The sequence below is a fragment of the Cladophialophora carrionii genome (assembly GCF_000365165.1).
Source record: "Cladophialophora carrionii CBS 160.54 unplaced genomic scaffold supercont1.5, whole genome shotgun sequence".
Classification (NCBI taxonomy): Eukaryota; Fungi; Ascomycota; class Eurotiomycetes; order Chaetothyriales; family Herpotrichiellaceae; genus Cladophialophora; species Cladophialophora carrionii.
Window position 1 is genome coordinate 2,083,079 of NW_008481830.1, and position 24,495 is coordinate 2,107,573.

At 53.6% G+C, this 24,495-nt stretch overlaps 11 protein-coding genes across 11 annotated transcripts; 5 read left to right on the forward strand and 6 right to left on the reverse strand.

Moving 5' to 3' along the window:
• Positions 1-51: 51 nt before the first annotated feature.
• Positions 52-1,131, reverse strand: G647_06579 (uncharacterized protein; the record flags this gene model as incomplete). Its single annotated transcript, XM_008730899.1, has 2 exons — positions 52-813; positions 868-1,131. The coding sequence occupies 2 exons, from the start codon at positions 1,129-1,131 to the stop codon at positions 52-54; spliced, it is 1,026 nt and encodes a 341-aa protein (XP_008729121.1).
• Positions 1,132-1,560: 429 nt separating this feature from the next.
• On the forward strand, positions 1,561-3,420 carry G647_06580 (uncharacterized protein; the record flags this gene model as incomplete). The annotated part of the gene is made up of 4 exons (XM_008730900.1): positions 1,561-1,636; positions 1,703-2,780; positions 2,835-3,027; positions 3,079-3,420. The coding sequence occupies 4 exons, from the start codon at positions 1,561-1,563 to the stop codon at positions 3,418-3,420; spliced, it is 1,689 nt and encodes a 562-aa protein (XP_008729122.1).
• Positions 3,421-3,738: 318 nt separating this feature from the next.
• On the reverse strand, positions 3,739-5,652 carry G647_06581 (uncharacterized protein; the record flags this gene model as incomplete). The annotated part of the gene is made up of 5 exons (XM_008730901.1): positions 3,739-3,804; positions 3,864-4,020; positions 4,075-4,178; positions 4,243-4,537; positions 4,592-5,652. The coding sequence occupies 5 exons, from the start codon at positions 5,650-5,652 to the stop codon at positions 3,739-3,741; spliced, it is 1,683 nt and encodes a 560-aa protein (XP_008729123.1).
• Positions 5,653-6,078: 426 nt separating this feature from the next.
• G647_06582 (uncharacterized protein) lies at positions 6,079-8,162 on the reverse strand (the record flags this gene model as incomplete). The annotated part of the gene is made up of 3 exons (XM_008730902.1): positions 6,079-6,650; positions 6,706-7,002; positions 7,058-8,162. The coding sequence occupies 3 exons, from the start codon at positions 8,160-8,162 to the stop codon at positions 6,079-6,081; spliced, it is 1,974 nt and encodes a 657-aa protein (XP_008729124.1).
• A 1,038-nt stretch (positions 8,163-9,200) lies between these two features.
• On the reverse strand, positions 9,201-10,120 carry G647_06583 (uncharacterized protein; the record flags this gene model as incomplete). The annotated part of the gene is made up of 5 exons (XM_008730903.1): positions 9,201-9,392; positions 9,444-9,620; positions 9,681-9,790; positions 9,862-9,961; positions 10,046-10,120. 5 exons carry the CDS (start codon positions 10,118-10,120, stop codon positions 9,201-9,203), a joined length of 654 nt encoding a protein of 217 aa, XP_008729125.1.
• A 274-nt stretch (positions 10,121-10,394) lies between these two features.
• Positions 10,395-11,522, forward strand: G647_06584 (uncharacterized protein; the record flags this gene model as incomplete). Its single annotated transcript, XM_008730904.1, has 1 exon — positions 10,395-11,522. The coding sequence occupies one exon, from the start codon at positions 10,395-10,397 to the stop codon at positions 11,520-11,522; it is 1,128 nt and encodes a 375-aa protein (XP_008729126.1).
• A 684-nt stretch (positions 11,523-12,206) lies between these two features.
• Positions 12,207-14,282, forward strand: G647_06585 (uncharacterized protein; the record flags this gene model as incomplete). Its single annotated transcript, XM_008730905.1, has 4 exons — positions 12,207-12,730; positions 12,778-13,215; positions 13,264-13,526; positions 13,588-14,282. The coding sequence occupies 4 exons, from the start codon at positions 12,207-12,209 to the stop codon at positions 14,280-14,282; spliced, it is 1,920 nt and encodes a 639-aa protein (XP_008729127.1).
• A 348-nt stretch (positions 14,283-14,630) lies between these two features.
• G647_06586 (uncharacterized protein) lies at positions 14,631-15,634 on the reverse strand (the record flags this gene model as incomplete). Its single annotated transcript, XM_008730906.1, has 2 exons — positions 14,631-15,395; positions 15,449-15,634. The coding sequence occupies 2 exons, from the start codon at positions 15,632-15,634 to the stop codon at positions 14,631-14,633; spliced, it is 951 nt and encodes a 316-aa protein (XP_008729128.1).
• A 607-nt stretch (positions 15,635-16,241) lies between these two features.
• G647_06587 (uncharacterized protein) lies at positions 16,242-18,136 on the forward strand (the record flags this gene model as incomplete). Its single annotated transcript, XM_008730907.1, has 8 exons — positions 16,242-16,456; positions 16,507-16,590; positions 16,640-16,823; positions 16,887-17,052; positions 17,110-17,336; positions 17,389-17,422; positions 17,477-17,510; positions 17,608-18,136. 8 exons carry the CDS (start codon positions 16,242-16,244, stop codon positions 18,134-18,136), a joined length of 1,473 nt encoding a protein of 490 aa, XP_008729129.1.
• Positions 18,137-21,330: 3,194 nt separating this feature from the next.
• On the forward strand, positions 21,331-23,223 carry G647_06588 (uncharacterized protein; the record flags this gene model as incomplete). The annotated part of the gene is made up of 3 exons (XM_008730908.1): positions 21,331-21,827; positions 21,889-22,141; positions 22,246-23,223. The coding sequence occupies 3 exons, from the start codon at positions 21,331-21,333 to the stop codon at positions 23,221-23,223; spliced, it is 1,728 nt and encodes a 575-aa protein (XP_008729130.1).
• A 221-nt stretch (positions 23,224-23,444) lies between these two features.
• On the reverse strand, positions 23,445-23,966 carry G647_06589 (uncharacterized protein; the record flags this gene model as incomplete). Its single annotated transcript, XM_008730909.1, has 3 exons — positions 23,445-23,511; positions 23,625-23,847; positions 23,948-23,966. 3 exons carry the CDS (start codon positions 23,964-23,966, stop codon positions 23,445-23,447), a joined length of 309 nt encoding a protein of 102 aa, XP_008729131.1.
• Positions 23,967-24,495: the final 529 nt, after the last annotated feature.

The window sequence follows — 24,495 nt, forward strand, 5'->3', positions numbered from 1 at the left end:
ACAGACTGAAGTGAAATACTCGTGCCAACTAACCCGAATTTCCCCAAGTCATCATTCCTCAACCTTGACAATCTCCTTGCACATGTCCAAGAACCGGCTCCGGTACTCTGGCGCCGTCGTCGTGATACTCATCGGCCCTTTGTCATCAAGCATCCTCCATGCGTTGACTAGCATTGTCATGGTCTTGGCCTGGGTTTTATGCTTGGCCCAGAAAAAGTCGAGAATGACGGCGCGGTAAAGCCACTTGTCGTCCTGGCTGGGAACGCCGGTTCTCCAGTTCGGAGGGTCTCTAAAGGGATTCTGGCTCTCATCAGCGGGGCTGGACGACTTCGGTATCCGCACCAGCATCAGGCTGTAGTCGACGGCATTGTGCTGCGCAAGGAGCTCCGTATCTTGTTCGAGCGTCTTGAGGAATTCGTCGGCGTCTTCGCGGCTGAGAAGTAATTTTTCATTGAACTTGTCTGCAAGCTTGGACTTTGTCGCCTCGGATGCGAGCTTCCCACCCGCAATGTCACGCTCAGGGAAGAAGTACGACATGGGCTTCAGATCAAATGTCTGCCAGTCGGAATTCTCCTTCTGCCCATGGAGTAGATTCTCCATCACGAGATGGTAGGTTGGTGAAAGGCCGAAGAGTCCACCCAGGCTAGGGTACCGCCAGCCAAGGAAGTCGGTGATACGGACGAGAAGCGATTTGGGTCGCGATTCCATGTGCGAGACGTACGGTTGCAGTAAGTCGTCGCGGAAGAAGGAGTGTTCGAAGCGACGAGGAACAGACTTGATGAGGTATCTGTTGTCCTTTGTGGTGTAGAATGTCTGTGCTGGTATGAGCGCAACGTCTGGTGACAGGGTGGATGTGACTGTGCATACCGAACCTGAATATCCCATGTCCCCCTGCGATACCAATGAATTCTTGTCCTTGAAGCTAGCCTTGTACCCTTTATCGGACAAATTCCACGTCTTCTCCCGCAGGTTCCTGAAGAGCTCGGGCCGTATCTTTATCAGGAACAGGCCGTAAAGCGCGAAGAACGTCCTGATTGGCTTCCAGAATCGAAGCCGGTTGTCCTGTGCCTGGTCATCTCGCTGCACAGCAAACACTATCGATCGCGAGATCTGGTCATCGCGACGGCCCATGATGTATTGGACAGCACCTCTGGACCGAGCTTGAGCCACTGAGCGGCACGAGGTATCGCCGGGTTGGTGAATATCTGAATAGAGGAAGAGGTCAACATGACAGTGACGAGAGAAACACGCGACACTTTCTGACGTCATGTGGGCCAGCAGTAAGGCTGAGCTAAACCGTATCTAGCGGCAACAAGGCTCTAACTCGCTAGCTCGGTAAGCAATGGGAGGCTTCGCACGCCTCGGTCGGGTACGGCTATTTACTGGGTACGAGGTGGTTGTTCCCCAGACCTCGGCCTTTCTTTCCCCAATCAACCCCACCCTCTGTGGGAAGGCTCCAGAGACGGCCAGTGGCCCATAAGGAGAGAATGTAGACATCCTCTTGTACCGTCTATGTCTTCCCGGTCTGATAGTCATATTACTGGAGCTACCCTAGAAATCATGGCTCGGATATATCGCAACCCCACCAGACCTGTTGTTGACGTTCCCAAACTAGATTTGCTGACTCTGTTATTCGGTAAGTCATGAGCCCGTAGCGGCCATGAACTGAAGGGCCACGTGCTGAATAGAGACGATGGTGTAGAGTCGGAGCATAGCGCGGCGCAAGATGACACGGTCTTGCATCTCGAGGCGACGAACCCGTCCAACAAGATAACCAAGAGTGACCTGCGAGATCTCACCCAACGGATCGCGCATGGCCTGCGGCAGCACTATGGTGTTGGTGCCAATGGCCCGAACAAGGATGTGGTCACTGTGATTAGCTACGGTCAGCCCATGGTCCCCGCTGCGTTCTATGGCACCATCGCCGCCGGTGGAGTGTACTCGGCCGCGAGTCCTTCGTCGACGGTCGCAGATTTGTCCCGCCAGATCACCGTGGGAACTAGTCGCTTGATCGTATGTGGCTCCGAGCACAAGGATGTCGCGACGCAGGCTGCGAAGCAATGCAACCTGCCTCTAGACCGGGTGTTGGTGCTCGAGTCCGGTCCGTCGTGGAGTCTGAAAAGTCTGGATGGCAAAGTCAATGTTATCTCAAACGAGAAACTCAAGTGGCCCCGCATCACGGACCCGGCAACGTTGACAAAGAGCCTCATCGTGATTTTGTGGTCGTCCGGCACAACTGGTCTCCCGAAGGGGGTGATGCTGTCCCATGAGAATTTGGTGCAAGAGCTGTATCTCGTATCGCTCCCCGGAAGAGAATGGGCGGCAAAGCAGATCGAGGCCGGAAAAGAACTTAAGCCATACCGAACCCTCGCGCACCTTCCCATCAGCCACATCGCCGGACTGTTCGGATATCTCGTTGCACCGTTCTACGCTGGCGGGTTGGTGGTGTGGATGCGCAAGTACGAGTGGTCCCAGATGTTGCGATTTGTGAAGGAATATGAGATCACGGCCTTCTACACCGTCCCCTCCATATACTTGCGCATATCGAAGTCCCCCGAGGTCAAGGATCATTTCAAGTCGATCGATGCAGCTTCAACAGGAGCCGCTCCCATGGATGAAGACCTTCAAAAGGCCGCGAATTCCAAACTCGGCCAAGGGGAGACGTTCATAGGTCAGACCTGGGGCTTGAGTGAGACTACCGGAGCGGTGACTATGATGCCGCGGGGAGAGAGTGACACGACCGGAAGCATATCGCCCATTCTGCCAAATGTCGAGATCAGGTGAGGCTGTCCACACCCTGCATAGTTTCCTCTTCTTGCTCATTGCTCCTACAGAATGGTCGACGACAACTTCAATGACGTAGAGCCGGGTCAGGAAGGCGAACTGCTGGTCCGGAGTCCACTCGTCACGCAAGGCTATTTCAACAACCCGCAGGCGACGAAGGAAGCTTTTCATGACGGTTGGTTCTGCACGGGGGATATTGGGGTTCTGCGGAATGGCAAGTTTTACATCGTGGACAGGAAGAAGGTCGGTATGCCCTGCTCTGTGGGAGACTCAGAACTGACGAGGTCATCTCAGGAACTCCTCAAGTACAAGGGTCTGCAAATCGCCCCTGCCGAGATCGAGAACCTGCTGTTCACGCATCCTAAAATCCAGGAAGCAGCGGTTGTGGGCGTGAATCTGCCAGACGACCCTGGCACTGACCTTCCGCGGGCATACGTTGTCGCGGATCCCGCACAGGTGTCCGAACAGGAGATCAAGGACTTTGTGAAAGAACGCCTAGCTCCATACAAGCAACTGAGGGGAGGCGTGGTCTTCGTGAATGAATTGCCGAAGAATGCAATTGGAAAGTTTCTTCGAAGGGAATTGAGAGACCGGGCAAAGAGGGAGCTGGGTCTGACCAAGACTTCCAAGCTGTGACGGTATGGAGGAGATAACGCAGAGATCTGGACCCACGGTGATGCAAGGACTAGACAGAGACAATTCTCGAGGATTCGAGCGTATAATGCTGTTTCTTGCGTTCTTCCGATGTCCACTGTATGCTGGGACAATGCGGTACGATACCCCGATAAGGGTCAGTGCTCCCACCACGAGAGAGGTAATCCCAGAGACTCGCAGCAGTCTTGGACCTTGTACCTATCGCTCCACTAGAGGATCCTTGTCCCTTCAACGAGTTCCGGTGATGGAATGACTCTTCACAAGGGCTTTGCGGGTTGATGCATTCTCCGCCGATCGTGACTACAGCTTAGAGCCGGTTTCCTTGGTGGCAAGCTCCCTTAGTTGTCTCCTCAGAATCTTCCCAGACTGGTTTTCAGAGTCAGTGATATTGGCTTGTGTAGCACAAAAGCTGGATCTGGACTCACAGGGTTCTTAGGGATTGCATCAAGGAAGGCCACACCGCCCGTGAGATGCTTGATAGTTGACACACGGGATCTGACAAAATCGACGACATCCTTTTCACAGATCTGTGAGTTTGGTTTTCGCACAACGTACGCGCGTGGCTGCTCATCGTCTGTAGCCCTAACCGTGATGTCAGTACAGCCGAAGTCAAGCCCGCTCGGAGAGCAAGCATACGTCTTGATCCCAATAACCGCAACATCCACAATCTCACTATGCTCGAGGAGAAGAGCCTCGAGCTCTGCAGGCGCGACAGCGACGCCCTTGACTTTGATCAATTCCTGGCTAGGTTAGCTCGTCGAACGGGGCCAGCCTTTGCCGACAATGGGTGCATTCGCAGCTCACCTTCTTTCGATCAACCATGTACCATTTCCCTGACTCGTCCCGATATGCAATGTCACCGGTCTTCAACCAGCCGTCACTGCTGATTGCCTCTGCGGTAGCTTTAGCGTTACGCCAGTAGGCTGTCATGACATTTGGCGAGCGGATCCAGAACTCCCCTGTTTCGCCCGCCCGGGTCTCTTCCTCTCCGTCTTCTTTGACCAGTTTCGCTTCGGCGCCGGGAACAAGCTCTCCAATTGATATTGACGAGGGGCCGGAGCTTTGGCTTTCGTCCCAGCACAAAGTAATTGCAGGCGCCCTGGAGGACTGTCAGCATGTTTGTAATTTCACGTAGGATGGACTGGTGCTTTACTCCGACATTCCCCAAGCCTGTCGTACTCTGAGTCGACCGTTCCACAGCTCTTCAAATTGTTGAGTGACTTCCATGCCGATCGGTGCTGCGCCTGCCACCACTTTCCTGATGCTACTGATGTTGCATGTGCCATCCCTGACTGAAGGATGCTTAGCCATAGCGACCAACATTGGGGGAACGAGGACGAGTTCCGTAATCTTGAATCTCTGTATATGATCCAGCGTATCTGCCAAGTTGAATCGTTCCATCAGGTATGTCTCCAGGCCCCATTTGGGTGCGGTGAAGGTATAATAACACAACCCGAGCGCATGGTACATCGGAACTGCACAAAGCGTCCGCCGTACAACAACACTTGGGTCAGACATATGAATCGTCTTGAGTTGAAGCATGTTTGAGATGATACTGCGATGGGATAGCTCGACACCCTTGGGTAGGCCAGTCGTGCCAGAAGAATAAATTAAGATCGCCGTACGCTCAGAGAAGTCTTTGCTGTTGCGCTCCTGCCAGACGAAACTTCGACCGACCTCGGGTTTTGCCACAAGACTGCTCCAGTGCCGAGTTTGGCTTTTCCAGGTTGGCTCCGAGACATCCTTTTCATCGTCCATCGGTAGTTCGCTGAAATGAAAGATCCTTCTTCTGTCGAATCCGACAAGCTCGGCCGCGTCCAATGCCCTGTCGATGCAGCTCTCCGCCGCGAGAACAAATCGTGGGTCCGAGTCTTTGAGTTGATGCGACAGTTCTCGTGCAGTGTAGGCTGGATTCGCGCTGTTGAAGATTGCCCCTGCCATCAAGCTTCCCATCACAACAATCGGGTAGAATATGTTGTTGGAGGAGCACAGAAGTATGCGGTCGCCATCCTCGAGGCCAGCCGACATTAGACCTGCCGCAAACCTCTTCGACCATTCGCGGTAGGAGTGGGTAGTGAGATAATGTGTATTGGCCCGCTTGGCGTCTATAATGATCTTATCGACTGAATCGATGTTAGAACTCGCGGACCCGAACATGAAAGATGGAACCGATAACGCTGGCGTTGCTAGCTGCCATCGAGAGTTGTATGGCATGTTGAAGAATTGGAGTCAACGTCGTTTAAATTCGGACGATCCGTGAATGCCTCTAGGAAGTGCGCTCTGGTCTCTGTACAGAACCAGCGGGAAGAAAGGTGAGTGACGCTGGGGGTAGCTGGGATGACCAGCCTTTATTGCATGCCCTGAGCCATAGCAGCAGCAGCAGCTGTATTTGTTTCTGAACTCGCGGCTGCTACATGAATGGACCACCATCGGTTGGGGGTGGAGAGGAAGGCCGCGGCGTCCGTTGGCTCGGTCTCCACACGTCGGATCCGGGGAGCCGCACTGGCGTGGAGCTACAGCAAGACCGGGTATGGGAGGAGCTGGCGGTCGCACACCACTTCCCTTATGGATGAGAGACGTGGCGCCTCCCAGCTCAGAGGAGAGAACTGCTCCATGACGCTCATACCGCCGAACTTTGGGTCACGGGTCAATGTTGCAAGTCGCAGCGAGTCGGCAACCTGCTAACGGAAGGTCATCAACTTCTTCATGCGACCAGCAGTCCATGAGTAGGTCGCCGTATCGCTGCATCAGCTTCCGTAATGCCGATCTCGCTGTAATGGTCCCAGAAACGGTCGAATCGAGGGTCAACAGGCACGTCAGCAACGGCTTCATACTTGCAATCCAGTCTGAATTCTCGGCGGCACTCGGGAAAATAGCCGGGCCCAAGTCGTTCTGCTCTGCTGCCGAAACGTGCAAGTCAATGGTGTGTTCAATCGCCTTTGAGAGGGCCAGGACCACCAAGAGCGTGTTTGCATGATGGGAGATGAAGTGCATTTTTGCCTGCACGCTGTTGATAAGTCTGAATTCGCCCATTGCAGATACGTCGACAATCCGCTGTGCAATTGTGAGGAGCGAAGTGACGGCAGCTTGTTGATATGACTGCGCTTTTTCGAGCATCGGACGGCTTTCGATAGCCGGCAGCATGTCGGCTGCTTGGTGGAGTTGCTCGACAAGCAGTAGCTTGGACAGCTTCCAGAATAAAAGCATGAATGCTGGAAGACACAACGTCAGCCGCTCAGTTGGTCGGCTGCGGCACGATCAACTCACCTGAAGCCAGCTTCGATTTCTCAGAAAGAAGATAGAAGGAGATGACGCATTGATCGAGCCAAGGACCATATGTCATGGTAAACTCATCGGTCGTGCCCAAAGCTACTGACACTGCATTTCTTGTTGCGTGCATGTCGAACGTCCCACGGCCTGTTAGCAGCATCTGCCGCAGGTGAATAACCCCCCTGAAGATTCGAAAGAGGTCCCCTGCAGCATTCTGGCAATTCCGAGGTACTTCCTGGTCAAAAAGCGCCGGTTCTTGCCATTGCGGAGGCACATGCCCGCCAAGTAGGGAGCCTGGAGGCACTGTTATCGACGTACGGACAAAAGTAATCCTTTCCGGGCTTCATACCTTTCGATCTTAAAGGCGCATCCTCTAACATACAGGGCCGTTCATGCAGCACGGAGTCTATGGTGTCACGCAGATAGGCGTACCAGCGAATGATGCCGACTGAAGATTGGAGGAGGAAGCGATATATGGACTGCCGCCCGAGATGCTCGCAGTAGTCCTCTACCAGCTTCTGGAGTTCTTCCATCTGGCGCAGAGCATCGTCCAGGAGTTTAAGCGGACTCTTTTCGTATGTTTGGGTCGAAGTCGCTTCCTCGGGAACACTCGTCATTAGAAAAAGAAAGACCGAATACAGCCTGACAAAGGAACGGTTTTCGATCGAACTGAAGAGCTGTGAATGAGCGTTGTACCACGCCGATGTGAAGATATGTAGGCTATTTGTGCCACGGTCGCCCGGGCCAGATTGCGACTCAGTGGATAGGCTATTTGAGTCAAGGCTATCGTAGAAGGGGGCTAGTGGTCCCTCAGCCTGCCGGGACGGCAGGTATTGGAGTGCGAAGGCTTGCAGAACGGCGGTCAAGGTGCGCTCATTCTGACTGCGTGCCTTCTGGTCGATGACATTGCCGTATAAGGGGCCAAAGTTGTCCAGGAACCGGGCAACACCGATCATCGTCACGTTGTTGATCTGACTCGCCAGAGACTCCGGGGTTATAGCATGTATGTTGGCGCCATGAGCAACACCTGGCCCCGTTTTCCTCCAAGGTGACGTGAAGGCCAGAGTAACAGGGTGGGCATCGTCCTTATTTGAGGACGTTATCCCGGATTGATCGGGCTCGAAGGAATATTTGTATGGGCCGGCAAACAGGTTGCAATGGTAGTCAAGATACCTGATGGCAATGCCGGACATCATGGAGGTGTAAACTTCGCCCAGGCTCTGGTTTATTCGCTGCCTTTCGACTGAAGAATTGAGAAGATGAATCGGGCTGCCCCGCCATAACCCAAGCGTTGAGTTCTTCTGCGTGGGTCCAGAATGCGGTGAGAAAGGGGCGGTGGAGTCTTCGATCGATGAGGTGCTCCTCGGATGCTGGCTTCTGGTGGGTGTTTCGCTCGTGAGAAAAGAACGTCGGTCGAGGTTTGTCCATTCGGACACAATGTTGCCCATGAACATATCGACATCGAAGCATCCAGGATATGGAAGGTCACCGATAAGTGCATCCTGTATCGCGCTAGGAAGAGGGTCCCCAACTTCGGGTTCCGAGGCCGGAAGCAGAGGGCCAACTGTTTGGCTTGGTGTTTGTGAAATGGCAGGTGCAATTGGTTGTTGGTGTGCATAGGAGGATGGCTTGAGCTTGTTCCTCTTCTGATTCAGTCGGGAGTTCACAAAATTAAATGTGCAATCATGTCCGAGATGGATACAGTTGAGGCAGCTAGTCGATGGTCCAGATTCACTGTGTGGAAACGCACATCTTCGCTTTGAGCGCCGGCAAGGATCGCAAGAAGAGTTCTGCTTCCGCGCATTGACGAGTCCCATGGCGGATTCTCGCGACTCTGTGCAAGGCACCGCTCGGCAATTGACCTACTCAGTCCGGGTCGTCTGTGATGCGGAGTCGACTGCAGACCTTGAAGTCGTAGAAGCAGTGCGACTCTGGTGAAAGGGACATAGTCGTCTGTTCAGCTTACCCTCACTTTGACGTCAATGCTGCAACCTTCTCCCTGGGATAACGGTTGACTCTGCAAGTGTGCTGTGCAGCTGTCGAAGAAGCTGACTGGCACTAGTCGTATGATTACAATCGCCTTCGAGGCTGTGGCAAGGATCGACGAAGAGATGGGACGTTGCAAGGTTCGGCTCCGACAACCAAAGAAAATCGGTGAAATGGAGGAAGTACACGCAACGGAGCCGCAAGCCGCCGATGCCGCGCGTCGTAGCTTCAGCCAATCAATTTGTGTGGGGTTACGGCGCAGCATACATCGTGTACCGTACTTTCCGTTCCGCCTTTGACACAGTGCGGAGAACAGAGAAATGTACGGAGTACGGAGTACTGTCAGAAATATTGGATGGGCCTACAGGGCGCCCGATCAAGACGTGGTGTCACCTGTGATTAAAGTCTACCAATATGTCATCCGCGATGTATACGCCTATATCAGGAAAGACTCCCCAGCGACAGAGTCACCGCACTGCACCGCTAGCCCTTCGGCTGCTGGAGACCTACAGATGGGCTTCATTCAATCTACCAAGCCGTAAGAATCTTGCAACCTGGCCCAGATGATCGAATCCCCAGAAGCTCTGCTCCCGTCCTTCCAAATCCGTGGCCTTGATCCAAGGTAAGCCTGGCGATCCACCGCTAAGCGCGCTGTCCGTGTGCTGTCTCAAGAGAGATTTGACTTCATCAGTTGCGGTCTGTCCCGTGATGATCAGCCTTGCGCGGTGCGACATTCATGGAATTCCTACCCTCCCTCGGATCTTGGCAGCGAGCTCTGCCCCTACAACTTTAGCAATGAGAGGCCCGTGGATCTCGGGGAGTTGGACCCCTTTTTTCTCGTACCAGAACGCGTGGTACAACACAGCTACAACCTCCGGAAAACGTTCTGGGCACTCGAGCGAGCATGAAATCAGAGCTCTTTGCACCTGTTTTGGTGGCGTCAGAGAACCGGATCAAAGCCAAGCATAGGATGGACCAGAAGCTACCTCCATTGTGGTCGCTTCGAATGGATAGTTGGCGGGCCAGCCTTGCTTCCAAGGTATACCACAGTCTTGGCACCATCGGCCGACATCTGTCTGGATCCAATTGACCTTGTCTGCAATATGTTAGAAGCGGTTTGAAAGCCCTGTGAGCATACAAAGGGTTGAAGTTCCGTTGAAGACCTACTGGGACTGCTCCAAGGGGGCTTTAGACCCACAGCATTGATATATGCTACAAGGAGGACGGGGGTATAAGTCACTTCGCAGGCGCGGAATATGGCAGAGTTCTGTGATATGCAAACGCATCAGCCGTCGCTGCGCACAATTTCGCTCAAGCATTCAGCACGAATCAAAGCCTGCGTCGTGCTGACCTTGATAACATAGAAGGCCAAATAAGAGTAGGGACTGTGCAGGTCGAAATACAAAGTCAACTTTGGCTTTCTCATGGTTCGTTGCAGGTGGTCTCTACCAGCAAGCCTCACTCCAGATCCCCCAGACCATCATACCTTTTATCTCAACTTTTGCTTTACATGCAAGGGGTTCTCGGAGGTATGATGTTCCGCACCCAAGCCGAGGTCGAATGTGATTGATCCACGGCTCCGCTGCGGTCACGGCGAAACCGGATTGATGTTTGCTGACAGCAACCTCGCCGGACCGCCAAGCGTTCTCAATGCTCTGCAGCTTTTCGCGGATCGGCCAGGACTAAGCAGCTGAGCACCAATGGAAGCCAGTCATGATTGTCGATTTCCTCAAGCGGAGCAGCCGGACGAAGAGAGTACATACTCGCAGTACGTCGACTTCCGAACAGCCGCAAGCAGCGAACACAATGGCAGTGAGCTCAACGCCCTCGAGGCTATAGATCCAGCTGGCTTTTTCATACGGCATCCCCCAAAGCCTCACGAGCTTGAAGCCGAGCTCACAGATGAGACTCAACTATTCCAGACCATCCACATGGGCGCAGCAGTCGTGGACGAGAAAAGGTGGAGGCTGGTCATGGATGGGCTGGTAGAGCGGCCATTCACAATCTCTTTCGAGCAACTGAAAAGCATGCCTCGCACAACCATAACGGCGTTCCATGAATGCTACGGCAGTCCTATCACGCGACCAGTCCATGCGCTATGGCGCATTGGAAATGTGAAGTGGACTGGGGTTCGTCTCTCGGATTTGCTGAAGTTAGCCAGACCAAAACCCCGGGCGAGATTCATTTGGTCGCGAGGCCTTGACGCGGGGAGCTTCGCTGGCGTCTCAGCGGACAGCTACGAGAAAGACCTCCCACTGGAGAAGGCTCAGCGTCCCGAGGTGCTAATTGCATACGAAATGAACGGCGAGCGCTTAAGCAAAAAGCGAGGCGGACCGGTAAGGATGGTTGTGCCTTTGTATTTCGGCACCAATAGTACGAAGTGGCTTTGCAGGCTCTCAGTCCAGGACCGTCGTGCCCCTGGACCATTCACCACAACCTTTTACAACGAGGTAGACCCTACTGATCCAACTGGACAGAGTGTACGGCCGGTGTGGATGGTCGAGCCGAACTCTATGATCGTGAGGCCAGAGCCGGGAGCAATCCTGCAAGGGCCCCATATTGAGATATCAGGTAGGGCTTGGGGATGCCAAGCAATCGAGGGTGTGGACATCAGTATTGACGGCGGCGAGACCTGGCTGCCACGCCCTGTCGTAGATTTACGTCCGCGGAGAGAGTTTGAATGGCAGTTGTTTCGTGCGAAGCCGTCGTTACCAGAGCCAGGAAAATACAAGTTGGTCGCAAGAGCTAGGGACACATCAGGGTTGTTTCAGCCGTTAGCAGGGCGAAGGAACCATGTGCATACGGTGGAAGTGGAGGTGCTCTGGTAGTAGATACATAGTACCCTTGACTTTGTACACACATGCGCGAAACATTCCCTCCGTGCGCCTCGTCACATTGATAACGCGTGCAATGCCTTGTGACACATTTCGGAGGACACGATGAATTCAGAGGATCTGGGAAGACACCTGGGCATACAGTTACAGATGCCTAGACAGTACGGAGTACAATAAACAACAAGTGTCTTACAAAAGGGGGAGAGGGTCCGGTTCGTGACCCCCCTGGCGCCGTCAGGTCAAGCCTCGGCGGTGCCTCGGGTAACCTTCCCAGTACCGCCTTTCAAGGGTCAAGTCACCTGACCGAATCCCTCCCCCGCACGATTGGCTCGATGAAGCTCGCTGCAAGTCAATCTCACTGTCGTGTTATGCTCCAAGTTCAGACTCGTCGTGGTCCTCTCGAACGGTTCAGGATTGGCACCCGTCGAGATGTCCAACGGGCAAGATGATGTCGCCTGGCGCAGAAGCTCACAAGTCCCAACCCACGACCAGCGACAATTCAGAGCGGCGGCTCAGCGTCGAACATCAAACCCGCCCGAATGGGCTGAAACCGAAGGCGTGCAACAATTGCAGACAGCAAAAAGCGCGTCACTCAAGCCCATGCCTCTATATACCTCTTAGTTGACGCGTTACTGCAGTTAAAATGCGACCTGACGAAGCTTGAAGCTCCCTTGACAAATGTTTGCTCGCGCTGTCGAAGATTGGGACTCGAATGCAAGGTTGACGACACGTTCAAGAGGATGCGGAAGAGGAAGTAAGCCCAGCAACCCACAAGGCTCTAAGGTGACCACGGCTGACCCGTGGCCTACTGGCAGGAAGTCCGGCGAAATGGAAGAAGAAATCGCCAGACTGAAACGTCAACTGTCGGTCTACGAAGGCACTGTTATCTCAGACCTGACATCCGCTTCCACAACACATCCAACAGCATCTTTTCACCTCGAGAGCAGTGTCACACAGACCGAACATGCTATGAATGAAAGATCGACGCATTGCTTCGACCCGATGGACAGGATGCTCACCACAACTATGCCCAGCGGGGTATCCCTGGATTCGCCCGATCAATCGAGCCTGCCCGGAACAACGACAATTCCCAACGGCACGATCCCCGATGAAACACCTCCTCGAATCGTGCAAGCTAGCTCTGCGCGAAAAATACGCGACATCGAGCTCACGAAGGACGAGATAAACGACTTATTCCAAATGTATGTTGTGCGATTTTTCTTGATCTGCTGACTGACGCAAGCCGAAGCTATTTCTCCCACTACCACGTCTTCCTGCCGTTTCTCGACCCGAGTGTTTCTCCTGACCGATACTACGATCAGTCAGCCCTGCTCTTCTGGTCGATCGTCTCTGTCGCGTCACGTCGGTATCAGGCAAATCCAACCCTGCTACCCAGACTAGCTAGGACGCTTACAGACACACTCTGGAAGTCGCTACAAGCGCTTCCACACTCTCTGGCTGTTATTCAAAGCTTGGTGCTGATCTGCACTTGGCCGTTTCCGACAAGCAGCAGTTCGACCGATCCCAGCTACATGTTGTCAGGGATGGGTATACAGCTTGGACTCTCGATGGGCCTGCATCGACCAAACAGTCCCGAAGACTTTACCAAGTTTCGCGTCAATCTTGACTCTACTGCTATGGCTGATCGGGGAAGGGCCTGGGTAGCTAGCAATGTTGTCGCTCAGAGGTATGTCCAGTCAGGCAAATTCTGGTGGCCTATACTAATGTACTGTAGCGTCAGCTGCGGCGTTGGCCTTCCCACACCAGCACACGTGCGTGACTGGTCACTCGTCACGTCTTCGCTCGAGGCTCCATGGCTTGACGAGAATTTACGTGCACATCTGAGATGTGCTTCCGTGTGCAATAGGATATCCCAGGGGCTCGCATCCAATCCGTCGGACCACACTGGGCTCCTGCAGGCTCGGGAAAGGTTGCCGGTGTACACGATCTTGAACCACGAAATCGTCGACCTCGAGTCCAGTAGGAGCTGGACACCTGGTAAGCCAGATCAGCTTGTGTGGGAGTACGACCATAGGGCAACCCGACTGATGCATACTAGGTACCACTGCTGTCTATCTCCAGATTGCAAAACTGCACTTGCAGGCATTCTATTTGTTCGACGACGCATCGACCTTCGGCTACGCCGAACGCATTGTCGTACTTTACTCCACCGCCAGTGCTCTGCTTGAGCACATCCAGACACTTGACAACCAAAAGTCGGATTTCTTGTATCATTGCCCCTTCTTCTGCTACGAGGCTTTCTTGTGCGCATCTTTCATTGTGCTCAAGGTGTTGAAGAATGATTACTTCAATGCCATCGTAGATGCAAGGTTGGGCAAAAAGCTCATCAACTTCTCTGTCTCGGCATTGAGAAAGATGTCTGTGGCAAACAACGACTTGCCGGGGAGGCTCAGCGATGTCCTCGCTTACCTATGGACTCATCCAGACCCGTCAATCGCCGGCGGAAGTGGCATAGATGGGCTTCAACTCAAGGTCCAAAGTCGGATGAGCATGAGCATCGTCTACGACTCATTGTGGAGGTGGCGGGAGCAATTTCGGATCGAAGCAGAAAGAGAATTGCCTGGAGAACTCCGCAGCGGTAATGCACTCCCTTTTGCCAAGGGGTATTCCCAGCTAAATGGTGCAGGTACACCCTTGGCGGCACAGCGCACTCAAAACTTCGACCTGGCTTTTGATCTCGCGGACTTGAACGGGATATACTCCGATGATTTCGAATTCGATTGGTTCACCTGAACATCTATACTGTTGCGCAATCAAGTCATCTCCACCCACAGGACCCGACGGTGTTACCTGGGCATTGATACCGTTGCCAGCAGGTTTATCAAACTCGCGGGGATGACAGATTTCGAGCTGCATATAAGATCTACGGCCGTTTCTGGATTCCTTAGCCTCGAACAAGGTCACAAATATGTCAATGAAGAGCACGAACAGCTTGTGTTTCTATATAAGCTTGCACCGCATCAGAAAGAGCCTGTTGGTCCTAGCATAAATGGCTAGCTCTGAGGCTAGATACCGTGTGGGCGCACCATACTTCGCCACCCCTCTCGCACAACTGCTCTTCTCTATGGGCGGGTGAGCTTTCTAAACTCTGCTATACAATTGGCCTCCCGCCGCGGCATCTATCGCAGTAGCCTGCTTTAGGCCCACTATGGAGAATAGCTTCTTGGGAGTGAAGTCAGCAGCTAGACCGGTCCGACCCGTCTTCTTGATGCTCTCAAAGGTGCTGCGGATGGCTTCGTACGCGGGGGCAATCGCAGCAAAAGGGAAGATCACAATTCTGAATCCCAACTCTTGGGCCTCCTGAGGAGTCCATGACGGTGTTGCGCCGTGTTCCACCATATTGAGCAGAACAGGGGTCGGCGACAGCTCTTGGCATACTGTCCTAGCCTCTTCCTTCGAAGTCACCCCTTCCAGAAAGGCAACGTCTGCGCCAGCTGCGACTGCCGCTTTGAGTCTGCGAATTGCTTCCTCAAAACCGTCAGTTTGCAAAGCGTCTGTTCGGGCGATGATCACGATCTCTGACCCAATTCGTTCTCTGGCTTGTGAAGCAGCCGCAATGCGTTGGGTAAAGGTATCGATGCTAACAACTTGCTTCCCCCCAAGGTGACCACAGCGCTTTATCTGGATCTGGTCTTCAATGTGGAGAGCTGCGACCCCAGATCGGTGATATTGCTCGATTGTTCGTGCCACGTTATTGGGACCGCCGTACCCTGTGTCGGCGTCCGCGATGAGAGGAATAGCCGGGTCAAGATTGGCGATCATTTCGGCATGCTCCCGCATGTCGTTGAGGGTAGCCAGTCCAAGATCTGGCTGTCCCAGTCTCGAAGCGCATGTCCCTGCTCCCGTCTCACCACTAAAGTCAGCTGGGGGACCGGTAAGTGGCATTAGCACATACTCACCATGTACAGGCAGTCAAATCCGACTTCCAAAGCAATGCGGGCGCTGAAGCCATCGTATACGCCAGGCGCCACAATGATTTCGCGACGGCCTTCCAGAAGCTGTCGGAACCGGCTCGCGCTAGTCACAGGCTGCGAAACTGTGGAGCCATTGGTAAGGCCATTCGTGTGACCGTTTGAGTAAGTCATGATGGTTGCGGGGAGAGGTGATGGAATTATCTTTAGCAAGGTAGGCGAACAGGAACAGTCCGGCTTTCACGCAGAATGTTGGATGTCTCCAATGGTCTCCCTTTTATCCTCCAGAGACTTTTGCGGGCATTGCAGTGCCATGCCGAACCCGGCGACAAAGGTAAACAGCTTTTTGCCTTGTAACTTCGCTCAACCTCCGGACCGGAAAGCTCTATCACGTGACAGGTCCGATCGGAGTGGCCAAGACATGCGAATCGCTGTTTGTTGGCCGACAACCAAATCTAGTGGGGGCTATCGGAACCTCCGAGGGCCGTAGTTTGGGGCTCCGCATTGCCCGCATCAATGCCCCATTGTGACGGACTGAATCCCACGGGGTCTCTCAGTCAGACGGCTAAGAAATGCCCCTTATCTGAACAAGCGGTCCGGCCTGGACAGCGGCTTGGCGGATCTTTCAACTTTGGCTCTGGATTACACATGGCGTGTTGTCGCCTCGTCTATAAGACTTGCAAGTTGCCCCGGATTGAGCACACCCATCCATTCTTGCTGCGGACATCCTCGTGCGATCATTATAGGCCCTCAAGCACCCTTCTACCAAGCCAAGACCATCATGTCATCGGAAAAGGAGACCTCAATGCCTCCGAAGAGATTCTCGCTCGAGGAAAAAGCCGAAATTGCGAAACACGTCGATCTCGAGCAAGATGTTACACTGACGCCCCAATGGCGTGCGCAAGAAAGGAAGGTGGTGAAGAAACTGGACATGACTCTGATGCCAACAGTGTGGGTCTTATATCTATTCAATTATTTGGACAGGAACAATATTGCGTATGTTCTCCTTCTTCGCAGGATTGAAAAGTAATTGACCATGTGCGCAGTCAAGCAAGGCTCAATTCTTTCGAAGAGGATCTTGGCCTCGTCGGCAAGAACTTTAATACGGCAGTGTCGATATTGAATGTTGGGTAAGGCGCCTCCCCATTGCGCGACGGACTATCTGCTAACTTGGAATAGCTACATGCTTGCCCAGCTGCCCTCCAACATGATTCTCACACGCGTCCGACCACACTTGTATCTTCCACTTTGTGCCGCATTGTGGTCTTGTGTTTCTGCGTCCACAGCAGCAACTCATAGCTATGGTGGCTTGATCGCTGTCCGTTTCTTTCTCGGCATCGTTGAGGCTCCGTTCTTTCCCGGGGTAAGTACACATTGCAAATCCCCTTGCTCACTGGGTGAACGCGCTTTAATGTCTCTGCTCCAGGCCTTTTATGTCATGTCCTGTTGGTACACTCGCAAAGAGCTTGCACTCCGTACTGCGGTCCTCTACTCGGGACTTGTGCTGGCCACAGCATTTTCTGGTCTCATTGCCGCTGGGGTGTTTGCGGGACTCGATGGAGTTTCTGGCCTCCCTGGTTGGAGATGGCTATGTGAGTTTCTCCATCTTGCGGTGAATGCGAACGGCCATACTAACCTAACGGACCAAGTCATCTTGGAGGGCGCCGGAAGCTTCATCGCCGCCGTGATCGCCATCTTCGTTATGCCTGACTATCCCGAGTCGAAGACTGGAAGCGGCAGATGGTTGTTCTCAGAAGAAGAGCGAAAATTTGCAGCCGAACGCATTGCACGCGATCGCGTCTCCCAGCCAGAGGCTGACAGGTCGGTCTGGTACGGATTGAGGCTCGCTGCGAAGGACTACCGAACATGGGTCTTTGTATGTGCATGACGCCTATTCAGAGTGTATGAGTGGCTGACTTTGATTGCAGGTCCTCATGCTGTGTGCCAATCATACCGCTTATGGTAAGTCTTTCCTCCTAGTTGGCATAGTGATTGTAACTCATTTACGCCTACTAGGATTCAATAGTTTCTACCCGTCCATTGTCAAAGGGTGAGTCCCCTGTAGACTTGTGCCGGCTGACGCCTGAATTTGCACATTTGGTCCCCCCCTGTCCCCCGGAACTCCCTGAACGCTAACGCAAAGGCAGCTTTCATCTGGGATCTACTACCAAGACACTGCTGCTCACGGCTCCTCCGTATCTCGTCGGTGCCGCCGTCTCGTTCCTGGTCGCCTATTCGTCGGACCACCGCAAGGAGAGAGGCTTCCATATCTCAGTGCCAATGGCAGTCGCCATGGTTGGCTTCATCATCTCTGTCGCGACCCTCAATGTGCCGGCGCGGTACTTCGCCTCATTCCTCTATACTTCCGGCTGCTTTTCTGCAAATGCAATGGTGTACACCTGGGCAGCATCGACACTCAACCAAACACCCGAGAAAAGAGCTTGCGCGACCGCCATGATAAACCTGCTCAGCCAGTTTGGCAATATCTGGAGCCCTTACTTCTTCCCAGCATCTGATGCACCGAGGTACACCATGGCGATGTTGTTGATGTTGGGGTTCTCAGTGCTGAGTATTTGCTGCTGCATTGTCATGAAAATCAGCTTGCGGAAGAGTAACGAGAAGATGAGGGAGGAAGCTGAGGAGAGTGGAAGAGAAGTTGTGCTTTTCACCTTGTGATTGTCGAGCAGGTGGGTGGTGGCGAGATGACGTAAATGCTCTGGGTTTTTCTCTGGAGGTAGGTCTGTCCATGATGAGCAATGTATTTGCCAGTCGGTCCATAGGTGACTATGGAACCATCTCTCAGGAGCCAATAGAAAGCCTCCATGGTACATTCAAGGAACATACGTGCCTAAGGTGTGTCGGTGTGCCGCCGCGTGCTGCATCTTGTGTATCGGCTCACAAGGCTGGCGGCCCCTAAGAGCGGTGGGGGCAACCCTGGAAGCGCTAGGCTACGCCAAATTAGGCTGTAGGACAATCCGGGGGTTAATCGCGTTCGAGGCCGTTCTCCAACGCTCGTGCTCCGACGTCTGCAGTAGCCAAAGAGGTTATTATGCCTCAACTACAATACCGGAGCTCTGACGGTGATGATGACCGGGGTTCCTCACCGTCACCCGAACCGAACCCAATTTCCTGCAGACGCGGTCCAGACGAAACGACACTGAGCATAGGAGACTACAGTCTCAGTCCCGCCCCAGACGATATCGACCCTGGATGAAGCAAGACATTCGCAGCAGATCAGACCAAAGCCATCTTTAGCTTGTCCACTGACAGCAGCTTCGCAACCCTCGGGCAGTGTGTCAACCCAGCCGCGAACGTGTCGAGACCTTCCACTACAGCGATTTCCCACCGCCAGCTCGTCTGCTCACAAACATGTCCCGCGCCGAAGTGCTAGACCACCGCCGGCCAAACAAGCCAAGACTCGTGTGATCGACCTCGAGAGCACTCCCCGAGATAACTCAGACGAGTAAGCAAGGCTCTCGTCTTCCCTCGACTAGTTCGAGACCCAGGCTTCTCAATTGCTGGACTGGCAATGTTCCCAAAGCGAGATAAGACGAATGTTTGGACGATAGTAGCGATGAGTTCCAGGTATAGCAAGACGAGGAGAGATCTCAGCTATATCACAAGCCGGCACATCATAGCTCAGATACTGCTACGTCTGAGTTCGCTGAGTGTGTTCAGACGGTTAATTTGCTACCAGCACCGCGGTCGAAGAAATTTATGCCTACATTACTCGGTTGACAGTGCAAGGCCACCGGTAAACAACCTTCTTGCACCAGCTCATAGAATGCTTGGGCACCAGCGATCACACCTCATTCAGTTGATCCTTGCCATGTTAGAACTACTCGCTCTAACCCTTCCGACGAGATTGCTGGCGATAACAGACATCTTCACTCCCAGGCAAGGACAGCGTTCGTATTTTCGATTCTGGAGGATACAGACTTCGAATGCCGGCTTTTCAGGTCATCGCGCCACCGACGAGACCACATTAGCGACATGCCTACCCCTTCTTCGCACAACAATGGCAGGGTGTTTTGCTATCTGTTTCGCCAAGCGAGCAGACGATTTCTTGTGGGAGACTGGAGGTTGACTCTTGCGCACAGAGCACCAAATTAAAGCCAGAGTGACAGAATCGCAAAATGCCACGAGGTGGGAGAACAGAAAGGATGCGCAGTACCCTGAGTCAACAACACATACGACCACATATGCGATGCAGACTGCTACAGATGCTCGTTATTGTGTGAGCAATGCCCACGCAGGACGGCCGAGCGCGAGATTCCCTCGCTATGACGAGATAACGATGATTGAATCATAAGACTGAGACGCTTCTCGGCCGTGCTGCGCAGCTACAGTCACAAGTGCTCTTGCGTCACCCCGTACAATGCGACCCGAACTACTAGTTCTAGTAACTGGCAGCGAGGGTGGATGAGGTCGGCCTCGCGAGTGAATCCGGATCGTCCATCACGATGTGTTGCCCTGAGCTCCCGAATCAAGTTGCCTTTCGACTCGAAAAGCCAATTGCTGGATTTATGCTCCCGATACGGGTAGTGCGAGTTGAGGACGGAGAAGTCTTCCGGGATTCGAAGAGATTTAGGAGCCGAGATTACAGGATGTAAATGGCGTTGAACATCGCTAATATCTACACTGATATTAGAATTGAAAAATCCAACATCCCGGCCTATTTCGCAGATTACTCTGCCGTCAGTAGTCGACTTCGAGTTGAAGTGTCACTTGCAAGGAGGAATGGCGAGGAATGGATGACTACAGATGAGCATAATTAGTCAGACGTATGCCGCGCTACTGCGAAGCACAGGGGCCGCTGGCGTACCCCGCACTGGGTGCTAAATTTTCCAAAATCGTTGTTCACTCCACAATGATTCCACTCCTCCTAACCGTCGCGAATCAACCTTACTGAAGCACATCGTGGAACAGCGCACCCTTTCCCTAGAATTCCGCTAGGCGAGAATGCTACAAGCAGGTTGATTTCGGATAGCATGACTTTACGTATTGTTATGACTGTCCAAAGCTTAGCCGAGCTCTTGAGCCCCAGCTCGTGCTCTGCTCCTTTCCCCACAAAACCCTATGCGCCTCTAATGGGTCCGGCTGTCATGGCGAGCTGACTCCACGTTTTTCTAGCATGAAAGAGGACAAAGTTCGCGAGAAGCGTGACCCCAGATTCAATAGGGACTTGGCTGTGTTAGGGCGTCAGCATAAGTCTAACATCGACAAGCTTCCTCAGTGCCGATGCTCTCGGCTGGGTCACACCTCTATTGTGGGAAAACTTTCACTTGTTTGTCCATCTTGTCCACTTGGCGGCGACTGGGGCCAGAGTCACGGCCCTTCTTGTCCTTCCTCACACCCCGGATTTCAGGACTTGGCCAAACCAGATCAAGCGGAGAGTCCCATCGTCCCACTCGTCTCACGAGTGTAACGTCAATCTGTTTGCGCTCATTGGTGTTTTCAGGACTTCATCCCTATTCTGGTACTCCGCTCGTCCACCTTAATTAGAGTTCGCCACGAGCAACGACAATATTTCGAAGCCTCGCTGAAAGTTTCTGGCGCCTTAGTGGAAGTCGGCTGTATCCATCACGCAGTCTCTCCGCCGAATATCACGGATCGGGTCCTTGTAGCTTCTCGATTGCGCTTCTTCAAACAGCCTCGGATGCTCAGGCGCCTGAGAAGATTTTGTGCGAATGTGGAGCTTGCCCGCCTAGGGATGACGACCTGGTGAGGACTTGCCGTGGGCCTGCGGGTCAGGAACAGTACAGGCTGGCTATATAGGCAGAGCGGTGGCCTCCACATCTGAGAACTCAGAATGTGTGGCTGTTTCTTCCCCAAGCCGCCCGTCACCATTCTACCAGCACGCAACAAAGATGGGTGATAAAGCTATCAGATCCGTCGACCCTGGAATGGCTCCTTGTGGGGGGAATATCACGCGTGTCGACATCCAACCTGGTGAGGTGTCCGACAATGCCGACAAGCTCCAGCGCCGTCTCAACAACAGGCAGATCCAACTGATTGCCATTGGAGGTTCAATCGGTACCGCTTTATTTGTTTCCATCGGTAGCGGCCTTGCCAAAGGCGGTCCCCTCAGCCTGTTCTTAGCCTATACCATCTACTCATGCATGTTGGGCCTCGTCAACAACTGCATGGCGGAAATGACGATCCTACAACCGGTCTCAGGGGGCTTCATCCGCATGGCGGGGCACTGGGTTGACGATGCCTTTGGATTTATGGCCGGGTGGAATTTTTTCTTCTACGAAGCTCTGCTGATACCGTTCGAGATCACGGCTCTGAACCTGGTATTGTCATTCTGGAGAGACGACATCCCCACTGCTGCCGTTTGCGCTGGATGTATTGTGCTCTACGCGTGAGGAATACCCATCAAACGCCCCTACCCTATGCATTCCCATACTAAAAAATGGATCTAGCCTCCTGAACATCCTAGCTGTCAGGGCCTATGGGGAGGCGGAATTTTGGCTCTCTGGAGGCAAAGTCCTGCTGATCTTCATGTTGTTTATGTTCACATTTGTGACCATGGTGGGCGGCAATCCACGCCACGATGCCTATGGGTTCCGCTACTGGAACAACCCGGGGCCGATGGCTGAGCACCATACCACCGGCTCCCTAGGACGCTTCGAGGGTTTCTTGGCCTGCTTGTGGAGCGCATCTTTCTGTGTCGTCGTGAGTATGGACTGCTTGTTGAATTGTTCTCCCTACTCGTCTGATTTTTGACCCCGAGTCCAGCTGCAACCCTGGCCATGAAACTAATGTATTTACCTCTCTAGGGGCCTGAGTATCTCGCCATGGTGGCCGCCGAAGCCAAGCGACCACGTATCTACATCAAGGAGGCCTTCAAGACCATGTATTGGCGATTTGGTATCTTCTTCATCCTAGGCTCTCTTTGCGTCGGCATCGTCATCCCGTACAACGATCCTACCCTTGTCGCCATTGTCGGAGGCACTCAATCTGGCAGTGGCACTGCAGCGGCGTCGCCATACGTCATCGCGATGAAGAATCTCGGGGTCGAAGTTCTGCCTCACGTCACCAACGCCCTGCTGGTGACCAGCATCTTCTCCGCCGGAAACACTTACACCTACTGCGCGACCCGCAGCCTGTACGGTCTTGCTCTCGAAGGCCGAGCTCCCAAGGTCCTCGCGAGATGCACGGGAAATGGCGTACCGATCTGGTCGTTCTGCGTCGTCATGCTCTTCCCGCTTCTCTCGTTCCTATCCGTGTCCAACGGCTCCGCGAAGGTCTTGACCTGGCTGATCAACTTGATCACCGCCGGCGGCATCATCGACTACATCGTCATGTGTGTCACGTTCCTGTTCTTCTACCGGGCGTGCAAGGTCCAAGGCATTGATCGCAACACGTTCCCTTATACTGGATGGTTCCAGCCATACTGCGGATGGATCGGCCTGGCGTGGATGTCTGTGGTTGTCGTCTTTTACGGATATTCCAGCTTCACGCCCTGGGACGTCGCCACCTTCTTCAGTTACTACACGATGGTGATTGTGGCGCCGGTGCTGTATCTCGGGTGGAAGCTGGGCAAACGTACAAAGACCGTGCATCCGGCCGAGGCAGATCTGGTCTGGGAACGGCCCGTGGTGGATGCGTATGAGGCGTCGTTCATCTCGCCTCCCGTCGGCTTCTGGACGGAGATGATGCAGCTGATAGGGCTCAAACGGAACAAGAAGGATGAGAGACGGACGTCGGTGGCGTCGGTGTCGAGCGAGGAACGTCAGGAGATCAGTGAAAAATGATTATAGCCGGGTATGAGCCATGGGCACTCAGGATGTCTTGAACAGTGCCATACGCTGCACTCGTAGGACTCGCCGTAGAAAACTGGCGTGCATTTACCGGACTGCCAATGAATGTATCATACTCTCACGACTCTGTAAATGAGATGTCATCCACTGTGGTGATACGCTGATGTAAAGAGGAGCGTCTTTCGAGATCTATATCGCGCACTTTCACGCTCCGATCAATCTCGATACTCCAGATCGTAGGCCAGGGTATCGTCGGCTAACTCCTCCCTGAACTTATGGACCCTGTGGCGAAGCAGTCAGCGACTCAGACAATCAGTGACCCGACCCAAGGACTCAGCTGTGCTGACAATCCACCTGATCCATCCAAATCCAGATACGGAGCCGGGTAGACGTACTCTAAGTGAGCGGGATGCTCAGCATAAACTTTCACATCCTCTGCTTTCTCCAAAATGGCCACCAAACCCATATTAAACCCCTGGCCTCTGCTGGCCGTGGACGGTAGCGGCGTGTTCACTTCCAATTTCTTCAAACCTGGGATCTGCCCGACCATGCCTTTAGCCTTGGCACCCCAGGCGTCCAGCTGCGCGGGCGTGACCCCGGGCTTGAGTTTGAAGAGCACTGTGACGGGTGCTCTAGGTCAGTAACCAGGTACCCAGATCGGGTCACCCGCCCGGTAATTAATGGTGATAACTCGTGGAGGGGGCCATCAGGAGCTTACCGATGTGGTAAATTGGCATTTCTGCGGATTCTGATGGCGGTTGCGGTTGCGGTTGCGGTTTGCTATGCTTTGCGATCTTGAATGGCTGCTCAAGTCAGGTAACTAGTAGGGGGCGTTTTGGCTGGGGTTTATAGTCATACTGACGCTCCTGGCGTGGTGCTTCCCTTTCGTAAATCCACCTCCACTCCACGGCGATATCGGCGCCTCGCCGCCGCCGTGGAGACGGGGAGGACGGGTTCTTGCTTGTGCCCGGATGCCCCTCACTTTGCGGAGTCGTGTTACTGGGCTTGCTGGTATCCTTGCGACCCCACCATCCCGCCCGGATCTGGCCGAATATTGTCCGTGAGTTGGCGTCAGGGTGTGCTCGGTGATAAAGTACTCCGTGACATCTGAAGTAAGCTTCCTCGTAGGAGTTGCAGGCTCATTCCTTCTTCTTGCTCTAGCAACATCGTGGTATACGACATTCCTTACTTCCTCTTGGAGTGAACCCCTGGCGGATAACATTCGAAGTGGCCCCTCTGACACGTTACACGACGTTATGGACACCC